This window comes from Phallusia mammillata, chromosome 6, assembly GCF_965637545.1.
Source record: "Phallusia mammillata chromosome 6, kaPhaMamm4.hap1.1, whole genome shotgun sequence".
Classification (NCBI taxonomy): domain Eukaryota; kingdom Metazoa; phylum Chordata; class Ascidiacea; order Phlebobranchia; family Ascidiidae; genus Phallusia; species Phallusia mammillata.
Window position 1 is genome coordinate 4575839 of NC_137257.1, and position 20687 is coordinate 4596525.

General features: G+C 36.6%; 2 protein-coding genes across 2 annotated transcripts; one reads left to right on the plus strand and one right to left on the minus strand.

Annotated features, from left to right (window-relative positions):
• Positions 1-1532: 1532 nt before the first annotated feature.
• On the minus strand, positions 1533-9537 carry LOC145232832 (uncharacterized). Its single transcript, XM_080097509.1, has 22 exons — positions 9319-9537; positions 9136-9253; positions 8892-8995; positions 8306-8468; positions 7443-7608; positions 6997-7161; positions 6639-6783; positions 6123-6303; positions 5546-5693; positions 4975-5175; positions 4554-4715; positions 4270-4482; positions 4108-4209; positions 3939-4015; positions 3528-3693; positions 3360-3458; positions 3123-3244; positions 2824-2947; positions 2605-2760; positions 2336-2511; positions 1773-1962; positions 1533-1706 (listed from the first exon to the last, which is right to left on the minus strand). The coding sequence occupies exons 1-22, from the start codon at positions 9389-9391 to the stop codon at positions 1533-1535; spliced, it is 3225 nt and encodes a 1074-aa protein (XP_079953635.1). The 5' UTR covers positions 9392-9537.
• A 1813-nt stretch (positions 9538-11350) lies between these two features.
• On the plus strand, positions 11351-18730 carry LOC145232833 (calcium-activated chloride channel regulator 1-like). The gene is made up of 19 exons (XM_080097510.1): positions 11351-11509; positions 11793-11930; positions 12410-12560; positions 12917-13031; positions 13090-13270; positions 13419-13670; positions 14129-14375; positions 14628-14713; positions 14777-14956; positions 15355-15582; positions 15674-15838; positions 15899-16001; positions 16106-16185; positions 16251-16353; positions 16484-16592; positions 16685-16827; positions 16940-17123; positions 18166-18340; positions 18614-18730. The coding sequence occupies exons 1-19, from the start codon at positions 11351-11353 to the stop codon at positions 18728-18730; spliced, it is 2916 nt and encodes a 971-aa protein (XP_079953636.1).
• Positions 18731-20687: the final 1957 nt, after the last annotated feature.

A 20687-nucleotide genomic window follows, 5' to 3' on the forward strand; every position in this document is an offset into this window, starting at 1 on the left:
AATAATACGCACATTCAAAATGGCCGATAAACTTACATAAAGAAATATGTCACGTTAAGACAGTTAACACCTCTTAACTCATACAAAAACATTATCACGACATTTAACTAACACAATTTATACATTTAATTACGTACCAACTTGTTGGGAGTCCAGGTCTGAGTTATAGGCACTTTAACCGATTAAGACGTTCCAGGATTTAATTACGTTTAGCATTCGTGCTCAATTAGTTGCACATAATACACTACATTGCAATATTAGCACATAAATATTTCCAAACTAAATTAGATCAACAATGAACTGCGACTACTAAAAATGCTGCTTACAGCACAGAAAGAAACTGTAAAACGTGATCAGCACAAGATTGCATCACTAATGACATCATACGCATTTTTACGTTAGATATTTCTGCACCAATCATGACAGGCTCATTGTTACGTCACAGTAAACTCTTCAGGTCACTGGCGTGAACTAAACAGGGAAAGAAAGCACATGCAAGCAGATTCTAGCTGTAACATTAGTCATTCTTTTAGGGCTAGGCAGGTGCTGTGCAGTGGGCAATCAGGAAAGCGGTTGTTCCTAAGGCCTTAATATATCGGAGCAGTGTAAAGCATTACGATTCTTCGCACAAAATGTCTAATTTCTTCAATGTTTATCTGAGCCCTAGAGATAATTTTTGTCAGATCATTTAATCTACTGACCGAAGGCGATGCTCCACAGTAAAACTCAACTGTTCCCATAGTTTGAAACATTATACTTTTTTGGACAAATATCACAACCTAAATATGAAACTGACACACATACTTCTTCAAACACCAATTTATTGTATGTTGAGATTAGTTTACACGCAAATGTAAGAGAATTAGTGGTAAACTTTAACAGCACTTTTCTTGCAAGCTGTTGGACACTATTCCTGGCTTGATGAAGAATTTTCTGGCATCGCTTTTAGTCGCAGGATTTGTCTGTGTAACAAGTTGCATATGTGAGAAGTTTAAAAAAGATTGGGTGGTCGCTCGAAATAATTATCAAAAATATAAAAATTCCTATAAGACGTTAGACTTTTAGAAATTCTACGCACTTATGGTTACTTTTTGCACTTTTTTCCCGATGATATCGCACTCTCGTGTGTATCAACATAAAAAAGTCATGAAAACTTGTGAATTTTTGTGTTGTAATTCAACGTTTGAGACCAATAGTCGCTAAACCGGCAATAATTTTGTAAGTCAGACCTTGGCAAAACTCATGATTAGTTTGCTGAAAAATTCAAGATTATTAAAACCCACAATGAGCTTACGTAATGTGTTGTTCCTATGCGACACGGTAACAAATTTACTATTACGAACAGAAATCAGTCCGCCGTCTATTGGTCTTCTTTTAAAAAACTCTCAATTTTACCTGTTTACATCTTGAGCATCGATAGGATAATCACTCCACGACTGAATTTTTGCATAAATCCGAATAGTATTCAATCTGTAACAAAATAAAGTTAAAGTTAAAGTTAAAATAGAAATATGTATGCATTTTTGACACTATTACTTTAAAAAGTCGAAGTCCTGGCAGTTTGTTCCCGAGATGAAGTAATTTGGATCCAACGTACATTCATAGCTTTCCGTTCGTGGTACTTTTATCACATAAGTTGCATAAGGGCTCTTACACGGCTTTGATGCAAAGAAGTTGCCGGCGTCGTATTCGCAAAAGGTGTATTCCTAAACAACACAAACTCAATAACACAAAAAGTTTATGCTGAAACCATTGCTTTTCGTGGTAAGTACATCCAGATAAAACTTAGCAGTCAGTTGGTTGTCCACGACAGATGTAACGAAGTTTGACGAGTCGAATGTCATGATTCTGCCGCCATCAATGTCTTCTGGTGTTTGTTGAAGTTCAACAATAGTTGTACCATCGTCAGCAGTTGGTTGGAGAAAGCTTGAATCACTCTCGTGTGATACGATTACAAAAGTCCTATTTAAACATATGAAACTATTAACTACAAACTAAAACACTAGTTTATTTTTTTCTCTCTTCCAGCAGATTTACTATGAAGCAATTGAAGTTTTGACGTCCCATTCAAAACGCTTCGTAAGAACGATGTGTTACTTGTAAGAACTATTAGGTCATTTTCCTGATATTACTTCGAATGTTGCATCAAAACGCCAGGTGTTTTATAATATAGGCTAACCCAATATACTGCTGGAGAAGCAACATTTGTTAATATAAGATACATAAAATGCCACCTATGGGACACATCAAAGCATTTTTTGTAAAGGAACATAAAAAATGTAAGAAAGCATCCGTATAGTAATAAAATTTAGTATTAGCGATAAAAAGCACTTACGTGGATGGCACAGTAGAGGGTTGTGGGTCTCCGTCAATTTCAACGTACAGCCCCACCAAGCGACCATTGTAACACCTTTCACAACCAGTCGTTCGAGGATCAAGTGGATCCACATTCACATTAAGCATGGTTTGTCCGGTCTGCTGCAACTCTCTAATCACTTCTGGGTGGTTTTGCTGCGAAATAATAAACCTGTTAAACCCCCAAAAGTGTTAATTTGTCTCAGCAGGACTTTTAACACCACTTTTAATTTTTCAGACATTACTTACCGTGTTATATTCCCAGTAGGCGGTAAATGTATGCGATGTAGGACCATTTGAAGATGCTGTGAGATCCAAGAAGTTGTCCCTTTGATTTTCCAGGTCCTGATACATCATCTGCAGCTGGGCTATCCCCACCAATGCACCAAGGCTGTCAACCGTCGCCTTAACAAAAAATTGTATGTGCAAATATTCGTAATCGTGTAAATCACAAACCACAAATGTTACCTGGTCGCTTATAATGGAGTTGTATTTGCCAAGAACATTAAAATCCATTAAGGTTTCAAATTGGTAAGCTTTGGACAGTTCGTAAATTGATTCCATGATGGCATTTTCCTGTTGTTGATACAGGCTAAAAAGAGAAAAGTGAAAAGCAAGGTTATGCATATTTTACGCAAAGGTTTACAAGACAAATAAAGACCCGATTTCACTATATTGTCGGTGTGTAAAACGTAGAACTTATGGAAACACACTATGTGTTCGACATTGTCTAATAATTTACCAGATTTAACCCTTGCTATACGTACTTAAGCAACATGTCGGTGAAAGTCGACATTGCCGTCATGGCAATACCAGTCATGGTTTCCGCAACAGCTTCATCTACTTTGGTCATTGTGTCCACCATCAGTTGTTTATTGTATCCAATTTGCTACAGATAACGCAAAACACAGTAAACAATAGTTTAATCTTTACAGAATACGGATAATTATGAATGTTAAACGCCACATTTTCTGCACTCAAAGTTTGAGTTGTGTAATCGTTACCTTAAGCTGGGCATCCATGTTAATCAACATGTCAATCAACTTGATACGGAACGCACCATCTCGGAAATAGTCGTCGATAATTCTTTCCAGGTCGAGGGCCTATTATAAAACACTGCTATAAGTCACTTACCAAACCGCAAGAAAATCAACGTGTATTTTAGCATTTACCGCTTGTGAGTTGGTGTCGGTAAAGAGGCAACGCAAATCCTGCAATAGCTGAGATCTGTCCTTTAGCAAGTTGCTCATCATTATAATGGGAACAGCTGAAGCATCCATTGCACTGAAGTCTAAATCTGCTGGATCCATTTCTTCATATTCGAAAGCAAAGTTCAGGCTGAGAAAAAGGTACATAAAAGTGCTGCAAAAACCAAATTGAAATACATGCAACAGGCTAAAATCAGACACAACGTTTTCTTTAAATTCTTTACTACTTTTACTACCAACAAATTCAGATATAAATGTTGATCGTTCTCCAAAAAGCACATTTTAAACGTTTGTGTTTTACCAATAACTGATTATCTGACTAATTTTATCGTAAATATTTTCCTACTTTTCAAAAACAAATCAACCATATCGTACTTTTCATCCATTGAATCCACAGCGTCTTGCACTGAAGGTGCGGGACAGCCAGGTTTCGACATAATCGTTGAACCAATCTAGGAAAAACCGTAGCCAATGACCGATGACCCACAGTGAAATGTTTTCTGTGTGTTTTTTTAGTTTCGGCCTAACTCAATTTAAAACATACCTTTTTTGCACCGGACAAAGCTTTTTCGTAATTTTGTGTTGCAAGTCCTACGGCACAAGCGGTTATTCCTCCCAGATAATCTCTGAAACCCTTTTGTTGCTCCTGTGATTATTGAATTTTGATTACAAATAACAATACATTGTGCCTTACGATTTAGCCTACTTGCTCCAAATCTGCAACAACGACAGGTATTAGGTTTTCAATTTGGGTCATTTCATCCTCCATAGTCTGTTCTATTAAAGCCAACGCTTCCTGGTAAAGTTCTTTTTTACTGCTGAGCTCAGTTTCTTCAAAGGACAGTTGATCCAGTCGTGTGCTGGCGACAATATTGACCACAGATTGTACTTGAAGGCATGTTGTTTCAATATCGTTCATCTAATGAGAAAAAATATTATTATTATTATTTATCAAAAACTCAGGTTAAAAAAATGTGTGAAAAAACTAACATTCGACAAGACAGCGTTAAACGCATCTTCCATTGATGCACCAACTTCAAGTTGCTCTTCAACAACTTCTTTCAAGTATGTCCAGTCTTGATCAGGCGCATAATATTGGGTGTGGCCATAGAAATCAAATCCTTGTTCGATGTAATCTAAAAGCTCGGCAACCTGTCATACGACAACAAAAATATTTGTTAGTTTCTCTTCGTTATATATTTAAAACCAGAGGTGATCAGTTGGGCGATTTGAGCTACAAGTTTTTGATATGACTTAAATTAAGTATGCATGAAAGCTATGACTACCACAGGTTAAAAACCACTGCCCTAGGGGCAGTACACAAGTGCTTTACAACTCATCGGCCCAAACATTTTTGTGTAACATTGAAGGCCTATGGTTAGTTTTTTTTTCAAAGACCAAAGAAATCTACCTCGTTGTACATAACAGAACTTTCATCAGTGACAGAAAGAATAAACTCGAAAATGTCTTTAGCTCCATCGTTGTCGTTTCGCTGGAAGAGCATTTCCCCGTTGCGACGAATCAGATTAAGCAGTTCCATATCATTTTTAAACCACGGCTTCACGCTTTCAATAGTTTGCAAGTCAGCGTTTCCTACACTTCCAGCAGTGTTCTGTAAGATCACGTTTGTTAATTAAATTGAGGTACTTTTTCGAAGAAAGGCCCCAACCATTACTTTTAAAATCCTAGAGGCGGTTTTACGGTCAATGCAAAAACTTTGATTTGGTAGTAATCTACAAATTCTCATAATTAGGACTGTTAGGTGAAACCAAGGCTGTTTAAAAATGCATGAAAAATACTTGTTTTTGCATGATTCAGCATAATGAAGAGAATGAAGACATAATGAAGAGAATGAAAAAGATTAAACAGATATGTATGTGCGTCGTGGAACCTGATCAGAAATGACACTGATCTGACGACTACCGACATAACCACCTGTAATCGTTTGCTGTTGGATAACAAAAATTTGTACAAGTGCTTACCACACGGGGAGAATAGACATCAAAACCATCTTGTCCACATTGACCTGGTTGTCCGTTTGGCCCCAGATACGAACCGCAATCTGTATTATCCCTGCACCCCCACATAATTCGGTTGCATTCGCAAGAACAACCGCCTTGGCCACCAGATCTAAAATAAGCAACCGAATTTGTATATTTTTATCTACACGATGCAAACTAGAAAAAGATTTCCAAAAATGTACTTTGCATGTACTGTTACGGCTTAGCTTTAGCATACAGACACGTAACTAATTTTTATAGCTAAAAGCCAAGGTTTGCCAGACAACAATCAGAAACAGTAAACCTCGGTTAAACCGCATTGGGTTAATCCGGTTTTTCGTCTAATTCGGACAAAACTCGAGGTACAAATGATTTGAAATGTGCCATAGCTTTAACTAATCGACATCAGTCCGGATCTTCGCCTAACCCGGACAAATTTATTGGTCCAAACGGGTCCGAATTAATCGAGGTTTACTATATGCTAGTTGTCGCGGAGCCATTGATTTGAAAGAACCCACATGTGGCAAGGGAATTTGCTTTAAGTGAAAAAAGAAATTACCCTCCTTGGCCTGCAAACCCATGTGCAACAGGATCTGCTGGCAGTCCAGGCTGTTGACGAAGAGTCATAAAACCCAACAAACTTTTTGCGTAGAATGTGACATCATTTGCTTTTCCACCTTTCCCAGGAAATCCACTCGCCTTTCCATTACCACCGTTTCCTCCATTTTGACCAGGGTTGCCTGTGGTTACAGATTAACATGTCCAGTTAACGTGTTGTTTTGTAGCCACCCTCTTAATATAATTGAACATTCATTGCAAACACATTACGTCATCAAAATTTGTTACAAGCAAGAATGATTGCAATGTTTTTAAACATGCAATTTTAAAAACTTTGAACAAAAAAAATGGCGCAAGCTCCCTGAAGAACATTTTGATACAAATAACATCTTTGCAAACAAGACTGTCTAAATAGGACATTTAACCGGTATTATACGCATGCACACTACAGCACGTTAAAGAACACAAGCTCCTAATACATTTGTTTGCAGCAGTCATATGTGCACAAGTTTGCCACCTTGGTGGTGGTAGGTTTCTCCAAGAGAAAACCAATCTTCGCATTTCTGATCACACTTTTGATTGCAGTTCATAGCAGCTCCTCTAGCGCCGTTAGAACCATCTGCTCCATCGCCACCAGCTTGAGATTTGCTTCCTTGTTGTGCCTAAAGCGTTTGTAATAACTGTAGTGGACCAATTAGTCGCAAAAAGTGATATCTTATGATCAATTGATTTTTAGGCAATTACTCATGTGTTTATCAGGGGTACAATATTTTATACTTGTCATGAAAAGTTATAAACAGATCTAGTGATCGAAAAGCAGACATTCTACATAGTTAATTGTTAAAGCAAGAATCATTGTCACATTTTAAAGGTACCTGATTGACAAGATTAAGGTTTCCATCGAGTTCGCCAATAAACACATGCACTTCCGGACTTGAATACCCTTCCAGGCCATCAAATCCACTGTTACCTAACGACGCGCCAGGTATGGCAGGGCATACAGTTCCTAAATAGTCCAATGATTGGCATCGGTAGGGGGTCTGACATAAAAAGAGGGTATATCTTTCATATTTTAGAGCTTATTACAAAATGGAGGCTTGATTGACTAGAACTTTTTAATCTTATTTGGTGATCAGAACAGTTTCACTTATTGCATTAGCAAGCAAATTATTTTCTTCAAACAACTTTTTAGTGTTTTTAGCCCGCAAAATCTGCCTCAAACCAAAATTTTCGCATATTGACTTTGGCCATATGCAAAGCTATTTACAATTTATTTTAAATGTCTTCTATTTTACAAGTACATTCGTTATATTAGTAGCACCTGTATGTCGAAAATCCCTCCATTTGATATCAGCCTTCTTGCCCGAATCGTAATTTTTTTCCACCCTGTCAGTTGATTGTTAGTAGTATCAAGGTATACTGTATCGCCCCGGATTAGCAGCTCCCGTGTTAGTGTCGACGCAGTGGAAGCATAAATTTGGTCGATTCTAAAAACATAAAGCTTCATATGCACTTGCTACAGTTTTAGTGGTTCAATAAAATTGGTCATAACTCTTTAATTGCCCATCAATCGCAAATCGGTAAAATGGTCACATTTTACAAACCCAAAGTTGATAAACTGGTTTCAGTGTATGAGATAAATCCGTCATCAAGCATTTTTTGATAAGAACATCAAACTTTTAAAGAAATTGACATAAAAAATACAAACATAACTTGTCTTTTTGCTTAGGCATTTATGCTAAGAAATATTTTAAATCAGCACTCTTGCCAAAAACTTGGATTCATGCAGATTTCGCAGAGATTAGCATAAAAATTGCATCTTATATTAAAACTCACAAGCGTTTGAACGTTTGGCATTTTTTACAAATTGCGTAACTGTGATAAGCAAACACCAATTTAAAAAAGGGTTTACGTAAAAACAGGAAAAGGGAGACATCGCTCCTTTAAAGGTCTGTACTGTAGGCCACAGGGTGTCAATTAGTAGGCATACTATAATTTACAGCCGGGCAAACCTACTTTATTGCCTGGAACAAATCGTTACTTTTGGAAAATTAAGTCTTGAAAAATGATTTAATAGTAACTTTAGAGGAGCAAAACATTTTCTTGTTTTTAAGGCCGGTCCTTAAAACAAAACAAAAAGCAAACAAACACCTGCAATTACAACACACACACAAAATTACAGACCTTTTTTCGTGAAGAAGTTGTTTGAGCCGGGAGAAATGAATTTCTCTTCCCATTACGTCAACAAAGTCATTTTGTTCGGTAATAGTTGGAACGGAAATGTTGTTGGGTGGAGGAATAGCAAAAGTGTATGACACACTGTTTTCTCCGAGAAAGGTGATTTTTTCTGCATTTAAGACAACAGTGTTCGACATTTGGGTGAAATCAATCAAAACTAGTAATATCTCTTTACTTTAAAATTACTTTAAAACACCAACATAAAACAATTAAACATGCCAAAATGGACATTCTTCTTCACTATGTTATGACACGTTATATATGTTTATTTTTAAACGACGCTCATTTTTGTCCAACTTTAAATCATTTTATAATTTCCCGAAGTAGTTTAATGATATAAAAGCATCGAGCCAATACATGGTAACACACTGTTTCGAACTTATCAGTTCAGTTGGTGACGAGAAATCGTCCGTATGAGCTTTGTAGCCTCTTACGTCACTCCAGTTTTTTAACAGCAGCAAGCTGCAATGATGACTCCTTGTAGGTCGAAAAAGTGTGCACTGTCTACAGTTTAATGATACATTGCACAAACCTCGAACAACTTCAGTTGCTGACCAGGAGAGGGTAACTTGTTTATTAAAGGTGCTTGTAAAGGTAAAACCGGTTACATCAACTGCCAAGATGCTGACAGAAAATCTACAAAACACAAAACGAAATAAGAGTCCCATTGCCCCCGAAAGTCCAAAACCCGAAATAGCGCGAAAGCTTTACTTATTTTGTCAAAACTGACAAATGCGCAAGGGGCATAACATAGTAAAACTACAACACGTTCTTACGAGATTTCGCAAGAGCTTCTAGCCCAGGCTTGCACATGAGGTGGGGACGGAAATGTTGATCCAAAGTTAACTCTGTAGGACGAGCCCGAGTAGGATGTGGGAACTTGAATTTTTCCCACTGCAAAAATATTGTTTAAGAATGTAAAATTTAAATTGGTAATGTTTAAATCATCTGTTACTTACCCAAAGTCATTTGAGTCTTTCCAAATTGAGCTAGGCAGCTGATCACAACGGCAAACAGAATTGCCTGAAACATTGTGAAGATATTTTGTACTTTACCGAATTTCCTTCTGTGGCCAAACCTAAATGCCTTTAGTTATTGCTGACTGCTGCACATATATAGCCGGAACGCCTTGTCCTCAGTCTGAGAAACAACATGTGCAGAAAAGCTTCGTCAGACTTTGAAAAACAACACCTGCAACAAAATATCTTCTGACAGGCTATACTTTCAAAAATAGGTTGTTCTTGTTTTGCAAAAGTCACGTACAGCTTTAGAACTGCGTCATTAAGAGATATATAATGTTAATTACACTTAGCTTATGGTTTACAGTGACATCGGTACGCACATGCAATGTTAGTTTTGTGGTAAAGGCGCGAAAACAAATAGTTATTCGCTCGTTTCAAGGTCTACACATGGCGTTTTTGTTGATCGAAAGGGGTGTGAAGCAAGGGAGGATTATTTTCATTGGATGAAGTTGTGTTCTAATATACCCAACTGCCATACGCTAATGTTCGTGCGAAAAACAACAGACAAAGGAAAAGTTTCAAAATATCCTCTTTGTCACGCAATCCATGACAGTTGCGTGACAAAGAAGATATTTCGTCACGTAGACATTTAAAAACTGCTTATACTTGTGATACAATTAATCTTTATTGAAACTGGATGGATTTTTTACCTTCATGATAAATAAAATACATTAAAAAGGCGTATAGTGCTACATTTTCTTGATGATAAGGGAAGGGAAAAATACATTACTCATGTAAAACGACATAAAAAGATTATGCACGAGTTTTTTGCTCTGCAATTGCGTATGCTACCAAGTGTCACAATTTGTAACTAATTTTTAAACGGACATAAAACTGACAATCGTCAAAAAACAATAGAAATCAATCTGGTCCAGAGGATGACGTAAAAATTTAATTATGTTACAAATATTAGCCACCGATATTGAAAATGTTAGCAAATTTTTCGGTACCAAATTTTAAAATTAATTTAGGCTCTTTGACAAAATCAGCAAAGCTTAATAATTTTTGATACAATTTTCTCGTTTTGACAGGGCAACTTTGCAATAATAGTTCTTGATAAGTCGTAAGGTCACATCTGCGTCACAATGCAAGATGTTGCGACACAGCACAAAAACAGTTTGCCTTGATAATTGCGTCACATAGCTGTAAAAGCAAATAGATACATCTCTTTATCGGTCTGCCGTTCGCGTAATATTGATCAAAGGGGGTGTGAAACATAGGAGGATCATTTTCATTGGATGAAGTTGTGTCCTAACATACCCAACTGCCACACGCTAATGTTCGTGCGAAAACAACAGACAGATGAAAAGTTTCGAAATATCCTCTTTGTCACGCAATCAACAACAGTCACGTACACATCTAAAAACTACTTATATATGCAATACGATAAGAAGACCAAATTGTATTTACGTCACTATAAATCCGACGCAAATGTCTGTCTAAATTCCCTTCTATTATAATGTAATATTCCACACCAACTATACAAAAACACGAAGTTTTCATTGATGAGTAAAAACCTATATTCTGGCCCATTTTTGACAATGGGTAAGGTGAATTATGACTGACCATGTCGAAGTGCATGAACACATGTCGAAAGAAGAGTTTTCTGTGTATAATTTACGATGATCACAGAAAAGTTATTAATCGCGCTCGAAATACCACTGACTGATTTAAACTTGCAAGTTTGTTGTGTTTTCGTACATATATTTGTAAGTGTTAGCAATTAAATAAAAAAAAAAAAACGAAACAAAAATTGACACAAACAAAAAACATGTATTTTTTTTTCCTTTCCGCTTAATACTTCTGTTTTAGCGCAGCAAATTGCTTGCATGCGTTACACTAAGGTTTCATTGTGCAGCATTGGCTGAATTTGATCACCTTTTTCAGCAAACAACTGCCAATTTTCTCACACTAGTCTTTATAAGGAGCGTTTTTCACCCACTCATCTCACATAACCAACAAATTCAACATGCGCATTATAGTTGTGTTGGGCGTCCTTTGTCTGTTCTGTCTTTGTGCAGAGGGCCTGTTTTCCGATGTGAAGCTTACTAACAACAGATACGATGGTATCTTGGTCTCCATCAACCCGAATGTTCCAGAAGACCCGATACTGCTAGAACAAATACAAGTAAGTAAGCTTTGGTTGATTTGTGTTGTTTAAAAGAGTCACACAAAACATAGGAAGGCTAAAATAACAATATATATGAAACAATAGAATGTGGGAAACTTGCTATCAAAACATTTTGATTTAGTTTAATAAATGTATTCGTATGTTTTAAAACAAACATACGTTTGTGTATTGCAAACAAAGATGTACTACACTTAATCAATAGTGTAAACATCATATTAGTCAGTCTTGAACAAATTACATGTTTAAAGAAGTTATTCGTTTGGCAAGTAAATATTTACAGAGCCTTATGGCAAGCTCATCGTCAGTCTTGTGGGAAGCCACTAACCACCGAGCTTACTTTGGCGACGTTACAATTGTTATACCGAAGACATGGAGTGCAAACAACTACGGTGCCGCTATCAGACAAACCTACGACAAGGTAAGAATAAGCTCCAGTACTTGCAATCGTGTTTTGTACTTTCGTTTACTTGTTTGTAAAGTTTACTCGTATTTGTGCACCAGAACACTGCAAAAAATACTCAAGATGTGTAGGCTACCACTAAAAACTTTAATAGGGTAAATTAAAACCAAAAGTTTGAAAAAATATTGATGTTTGAGCGATGATTTCGACGGTGAAACTGATTTATCTTCGTAAAAGCAACAAGTTCAAATCGGTCTTCAAAAATTGTTAAATATAGCATTTTACAATCAAGTGCTTAAATGTATTTAAAAAACAATTAAAATATTGCTTAATATCAAATCGTAGCGGTTGTTGAACGTTGCTATGTTTTTGAACCAAGTGTTGTTTTTGGCCTAAAAACCTACCTAAACACGTTTTTTAGATTCGATAATTTCACGATTCGAATCTCCGCTATGTGTCCCTTTTGTTGGATTTTGACCCGATTATTATATTAACAGGCTGACATTCGTGTTAGTTTGGAAGATCCAACTTATGGCAACATGCCTTACACCGTTCAATATGGACAATGTGGATCTCCTGGTGAAAACATTCATCTCACAGCTGATTATATAACTGACCCACAGTATACTGACATGTATGGGCCGAAAGGTAATAAATTGAAAAGTGGTGTCAAAGGCTTTCAAATTTACTTGAATAATTGTTGGCAAATTTTAATCATTTGTGGCATCTGTTTTTTGACCAACATCTGCCTTTTTTGTCAGTCCAGTTTAAACGAATCCATTTATCTTTGTTAAGATGTATTTGGGCTAAAGATGCTTTGTTTGCATATTTTAAGGATAGATTTGTCACAATAACAATAGAAACCTAATAATTGAAACTACTAACATACCCACATTTTTTGAATCCCAATCACTTTCTTTGAACGTCAGACAAAAATATGGTGTAAATATGTTTTTAGAAGCACATATATTTATTTTTACTGACGCAAGACAGTTTGTTTGCAGACAAAACGCTCATCCACGAGTGGGCGCATTTGAGGTGGGGAATTTTCGATGAGACTCCAACAAGTGGTTACGAAGATTTTTACTACGACGTTAATGGCGTGATACAATACACCAGGTCAGCAATAATATAAGTTAGGTAAAATAATAAGTTAACATTTTTGTACAACACTTAGGAGTCCATCTACAGTCCTGGGAGAAAACTACGTGGTCGATTTCGAAAGTGGAGAAGTTTCAACTTGTCAGTATAAACAAGAAACTAACTGGCTTCCACTGGATGGCTGCATTTTCATTCCATTCGAGAACCAGAAAGATGGAGTTCATTCCTCCATTATGTCCTTTCAATACCACAACGATGTAATACCCAATAAACGTTGCTAAAATCCAAAACCTATGATAAAATATAAATCATAAAAGAATACAACGAATTCAATAGTAATACTACAAATGGTTTATAGATAAATACAAAATACATGCAAATCAAGGGCTCAAACGTGGTTTTTAGATTTTCACATTTGACCACGACGACGAGTCAGACCCGCAGAACTTACACGACAAGGATGCTCCCAATGAACACAACTTGCTCTGCAACCAGCGAAGCGAGTGGGATGTGATTTCATCATCTGAAGATTTCGCTGGTGACATCAACCCTGCAAATGATGCCGTTTTGGACGTCACCCCCCATTTTCAAATAGTGCAACAACCCGACTTTCGGATTGTCCTTGCGTTTGATATTTCCAGTAGTATGAACGACCAGGTGAATACTTTTCACTTGCTTTCACATTTTTTTGTAATCGACTACAGATTGCTAAAAAATCAAATAAGAGATGAATACTTAATTTCCAAACTTTTATGGTTGTATAACCTGTGCTGTAATAAAAATTAAAGAATTTGTGGGACCTAACCTTTCTTCTAACCAAATGGGTATCAACCTCAAAGGATACATTTGACATCAAGGGATACATTTGACATGCTTTGTGGGTTTATATAGTTATGAACAAACTTGATCAAAAATAAAATTAGGCTGTTAAACACACTTTAGGGGAATTGTTAATGTGTTTGATAACTTTGGAGGCACATGAAATGGCCATGCTTTAGTTACTTAAGCTGATAAACCTTTTGATTGGCAACGTTTAACAGAAGATCCATTCGACTATACACCACAATATATTCGAATTGGCCGAGATATGATTTACGGTGTCTCTATATTTTCAGCAACAATACTTCAATATGAAAAATGCAGCTAGTACCTTCGTAAGGGAATTCGTACCTGACGATTCAATCATTGGTCTGGTTCAGTTCGAAATCGAAGGGAGCACGTTAAGTGAAATGACTTGGATTGACAGCGACCAAGACCGAGCAGATTTGGTGGCAAATTTTCCGACAGGAACAAAGAGCAAAACTTGTATTGGTTGCGGGTTGCTGCAGGCCCTGGAGGTTGGAATTTTTTTTATTATTATTGGTTTAATGAAAATCAAATTGTTGTGAAATCATAAAATCATTTATAAAGGTGTTTCTTTCTTTCTCCTTTTTATTGGGAAATATGCTGCAAAACGCCATATATATTTGTTTTTGACTTCTTGCATTATTCACTTGACAGATTTTGGCTCCAACCAACAAATCAACAAAATAGAATCTTATTTCCCAAGGCCAAGCATTATTTCAAGGCTGAATTTTTTTTTTGAGTAGGTTCTGAATAATTTTGACGACCCAGCGGGAGGACAGATTATTATTTTAACGGATGGCAGTGAAAATACAGCTCCTTTTGTGAAGGATGTCAGTGAAGATATTCGAAATGCGGTTTGTACAAGCACATCCACTAAATCGCAGCGCATATTTCAATCAAAACTGTTTTTTTATAAGAATGTCATGGTGAATGCTTTGATGTATGGTGAAGCTGCAAATTCCGACCTGGAACAGTTGGTGCAATACACAGGAGGAGCGATGTACTTTGTAAATGCGTCAGATCCTTCTTCAATTCTTTCAGCATTCAAACCATTAGCCGAAACTAACGACGGAAATTTAAACACAAAACTATTTCAAGTATGTCCAGGGTATTTTGCATAGTTTTTTTTTTATTTTTTTATCAAGTCATGAGCGATTACTTAAATGTTTCCATTACTGGCATTTGGAACAAATTTACTCCATAATGATTTTTGAGTGGATCTGCCTAAAATATAGTTGCGAGAAAAGAGTAATGTAAATTGCCCTAGCCATAATAAGGCCTATGTCTTGTCACCAGCTGCACTAATGAAATATTACAGATCGAAACAGTGTTCACTGTCTGCAGCGTACCTATAAATTTAATTTTTTCAGCAAATTTCGAAACATAAATAAAAAAGACCTTTTGGGATCTGATTTTACGCTAATAACGTTAGAACAAAAAAAATCACACTCACATAAAGTTATCAAATTTTTGATAATGTCCCATTTCTTTTTAGTTGTTTAGCGAAAAATACACGATACCTTCGCATGGGGCGAAGAAAGGTGAAGTCGTGATTGATTCAACCATTGGCGAATCGACGACCTTCTCTTTTGTGTGGTCTGATTACTGGATTGCTCCAACTATAACCATCACTGATCCAGTCGGAAACTCGTTTGGAAACAATGATGCTGTTATTGATGTCGACCACAAAACTGTCTTCTTTAAAATACCAGGCACTGCTATGGTAGGTTGCCAGCAAAAGTTTCAAAACGTGCAACTTGGCAAGTTTGGTTGTGTTTTTATTTTTGCGCAAAGTTGACTTTTCAATCTTTTAGAGCGGAATATGGAAGTTTACGATTGCAACAGGAACTCATTTCGAAAATGTTGCGGTTGTTGCAACTTCAAAAGCAAGTAGCGGTGATCTTTTGCCGATCAATGTTAGATCGACCATGACACTGGTTGACGACACAAACGAGAGTCCAACAATCTTTTACTCCAAGGTAAAAATTGCACCCCAACAAAGCAATCAATTTACCCACTTGGGGCAACATCTTTTGTAGGTGTCAAGAGGTTATGAAGCGATATTGGGAGCAAAAGTTCAGGCGACAATCAACCACCCTGATGGGACTGTCAGCAACGTGGATTTGTTTGACAACGGTGCAGGTATTTGAATATTAGCATAAATATGTATTTAGTTCTGTGTGCAAGAATCTTTTATGAAAATCTGCCACCAATAGCTGGACAGTATATCGGTAGTATATTTTCAGCTCCCGACATACGTGCAAACGATGGTGTCTACAGTCGATATTTCAGTGAATACACTGCATCTGGAAAGTTTAGCGTACAGGTGATCTATCTTGAAATATTTTGTTTTCCTCAATTTGACAGTTGAAAACCTGATGGTGTTTACAGGTCAAGACTTTGGGTTTGGGCAAAAATTCGGAAACTCTTTCTGTGAAAACAAAACGTCGTGGATCATCTGCAGCTGTTAACTATGGATATGTAAAGGACGATGGTAAATTACTTTCTTTGGGCCCAACAAGCTGCATCTTTGGTTTTTATGCACAAAAGGCCTGCCATTAATCATACTTGATTGGTTTCACTTACGCACTTTTGATTGTAAAGTTGCTTTTACGATTTTACAGGCAGTGTTGTGTTGAACACAAACCTTCCACAAGAAATTCCACCTCTCACAACAAAAGATATTGAACCATTCCAGAGAGTTACCACGCTAGGAAGCTTCCACCACGACCAGTAAAACTTTTTTAAAAATATTGGCCAAAAGTTTTGTACCCTTTATACAACTAGTCAGGGTTTGTTGAACACAAATCAATTTGGCAATTCAGGTCAGTAAGCAACTTTTACAACGACGTGGTCCCTCCGAATCGAATCATTGACTTGAAAGCTACACAAGTGGACATGTTACATGTAGATCAGGGGATTCAGATCACCTTTACAGCTCCTGGGGACGACAACGCCGTTGGCACAGGTGTGTGATGCAAAGCAACAATCATTAACCAGTTGCTAGTGATGTAATTTTCTTGTAGAACTTGTTTTAAGCTTGTTTTTTTTGTAATTTTATGATTTTTTGCCCATTAAAGCTACGCAATACGAAATCCGTTACACTTACGGGACGACCAGCAAACTTCTGACTTCATTTGATGACGGTGAACTTGTGACTGACGTCATGGTAACCCAGGGCGATATAGAAGATCCGATGAGGGCTTACCAGTTCGAGTCACTAGTTATCAAGTTGCCTGATATACCTGCAGTGGAAATGGTCACGTATGTAAACCTTGTATTCTGTCAACGTCTTATGTATATCAGTATGCGTTCGTTTAGTAAGTAAACAGCGTAAAACGCCAACAAATATAAGTTCACCTATGATAACATCACTCCAAGCCGGGAGTTAAGTAAACTGTTTTTAAATCTGAAAAGTTAAGTAAACTGTTTTGCGCTATAGATGAACGTTGTTACAAGCTTGCATGCCATATCTTTAGTTTTATACACTATCTCATCAATACTGCTTTTTCCAACTTTACTATTTTCTGTACAATGTTTTTATTCAGCTTGTGTCCATAATGTAAACCAGGGGTTCCCAACCTTTTTGCGCTCTCGTACCACTGCCACGCGTACCACTTCTTGCAGAACAACTAATTTGATCGAATCATATTTTATTCAGAAGAATAATATTGGCCTGCTAAAATAACACTAAAGCACCACAACGAAATTTAATGAGAGTTTTGTTTACTGTTCACCGATTGGTCGATGCGCGGTGTAAACTTGCAGCGCATCGAAAGTCATTTCCGGGCGCACCTAGTCGGTTACAAATTTTTGACTTGATGATCATCGTGACGGAAAATATCTGCTCACATTCCTATGCATTACTACGAAGCATATGCTACCTCTTCATACGTAACCGTTATTGAACATTTTATCCTGATCTATTTTTAGTTTACAACACTAGCATCATTCAACGCTATTTGTAGCTTTCTATATAAAATAGTAGATGATATCTATCAAGAGCAATCATTTGAAATAATTAATGCCCACTGTCCCACAGCATTCTACAGCTTTTCAAAGTTATATTTTGAAGATCGTAATGATACGAAACAACAGGAATAGTTACGTAACAATAAGAAGAAGCTTGGAGAATTTTTTTTGTGAACAAAACCAGATAAACAAAATATAAAGTTGTAAATTCAGGTTTTTGTGAAAAAAACGGAAGCTACTCGCGTACCACCTGAAAAGCCTTCGCGTACCACTAGTGGTACGCGTACCACAGGTTGGGAACCCCGGATGTAAACAGACTCTTGTTTATTTTCAGAGTTGGAATCGCAATGCGAGCTATCGACGATGCCGGGAACGCGGCTGATGTCTCAAACGTTGCTGTTCTCAATCTCTTCTTGTCTCCTCCAGCAATCTCATGCACTGATGATGCAGGAAATCCTGCAAGTTCGTATCCATTCGAAAAGAACGGGGATTGTTTGAGATATTTCCAGGTATCGTGTACTTAACATGATAAACCAGTTCTACTTAAAGTGCTATGCCTTGCCTAATAGGCAAACAATAAAATCACAGCAAGTTTTCGTACAATATGACTGACCAAAATGTTTTTACCAAGTAACTCTATGTCTTAAAGAGGAAGACCAAAATAAAAGGGCAAACACGTGACAGGATTGATGGTCACATTTGCAGAGCTCTTCTGGCAATTGTATTTTTGTACCAAAGAGTTTTAATAGTCTTTTGTAAATATATTGCTATATGTTTTACAGTGTGCAAGTGGAGAGTTAAAGACAATGGACTGTGCATATGGTGCTGTGTTTGATCCTACGTACAATGTCTGTGTTCACCCGTCGTTGGTACCAGACTGTGCAGATGCTATCCGATAGGTAAGTTTGTTGGTTTAACTTTACACAATGCCTATAAAATTCAGCACATATGGTTTGCATTGAGTTAATTGTACAAAACCTATATTGCAGCCGCATGTAGTAAAAATGCTGCAAAGTTATACAAAACCATGTTTTAGCGACAAATTTTTTTAGATTTATTATAATTATATAAAAAAAGATAATTATCAATTATGACGGCAAATGATTTCCTATCATAATTATTCATTGTTTGTTCTAGAGATTTCGTACAACGATGTTCAAAGCAGAAGACGAAAATGTTATGATTCTGCTATAAAATTACAAGAGTAATGGTGTTTTATAAATTGCAAACTAATAAAAAAGGTGAAAATATTAACTTTGTAATCCATTGAAAAGGAAGTGTAATAGTCTATTGTAAAAAGTCGCCCATTCGAAAAGCCCATTCGTAACATTAGAATTCGATTTCTTGGGAAAGTTTACAAACAGGATTGAAAAAAATTTCTGGTTTCAACAAATATTTCAATTCATTCCAATTGGTAGAATAAAAAATGTGTTTGTCAATCACATCCTTTTGCCACAAACAAAAACATCAGGATAAGACAAGCGCTAAATTTTAAAATTCTTTTGAAGCAACTTGAGATGTGGTAAACTGACGCCCCATTTCTTATAAGAAGCGTATGAAAACAAATCACAACCTTCGTTAATTTAAATTGTAGTTTATGACAAACAACAAACTGATTAGGAGTTTGTTTATACGAATTTGTGTAATTTTAAACAATACCCAAAGTAGTGTTTCTTCTAAACTCGACAGATTCATAACTTGTAGCATTAACCTTTAAACATGATACCGACATAATAATTCATTTCGTTTGAGGCTCAGCTTTATTGCAGACCTTTATTAGATTTTTAGTTTAATAATCTTTCATACCTTTGTGTCGTTAAGTAACCATTTGATGACATACCGTTCAAAACCGTCGATCGTGTCGTTATGTCCAAAGATTCTTTAGAATCCGAGAGAATCAAAGATCATACGGATTAGCTATGTAAAGTTACGAAAATATGACATGCATATTAATCAATGTTGTAGTATCAGATTAACATTGGACACTGTAATATAAACGCAACGCAACTTAGTTTTCATCTTACTGTCCTCCTCAGCCTTGTCAAGAAGTTAAAAAAACACGTCTGGAAGTTAAGAATACGACTGCAAATTATGAAGTGTAGTGCAGTGCTAAAGTCAGACCGCAGCGTTTGCTATACATTTTCAAAACGCATGTATTTGCATTTCTCTGGCAAAAGTCACAGAAATATTATAAAATTCCAAAATTACTGTAAAACGAGTTTTATATCCTGGTTAGTTTGATACAGCATCGTCTTTCACAATTAAAAGGTATTGAAAAACAGCCAACCCGTTGACATAATCCAGTGCTGTAAAAGCTGATTGCAATTACTTTTGCTTGCTGCAACATCTCGACTGGCATGTTTGCATTTTGCTTAAAATAATCGTGGGGCTGCTGAAAGTCAACAGTCATTGCGACTGTAAACGAATTGCAGAGCAAACAGCTGCAGAGCTGCATGAGTAATGCAATTTGCTGTCGTTATAACGAAAAGTATGGAACTGTCTTACGAACTTTATGTACAGTACTAAAGTTTTTAAACTTTGATGTATGGCAATGACAGCTAAAAGTAAAATTCTGGACAGACAAATGCGCTGTTGAAAAAAGTCAAGATCATTCTTAGATTAGGGTGTGCGCCCGTACGAGTACATGTACTGGCGACCATGCAACGCCAAAAACGAGTTTAGAATTCCTTCTCTTCACTTTCATCTTTCAAGTTATGTATTTTGAAATGTTCCAGGACACAAGCTAAATGCGTTTTGGGGTTCACACATAAATATTAAAGCAAATGCAGATCAACGTATTCGATTTAAACATCAGCGTAAGCATCGCTATTTCAATTTAATTACACGCTTTAGTAC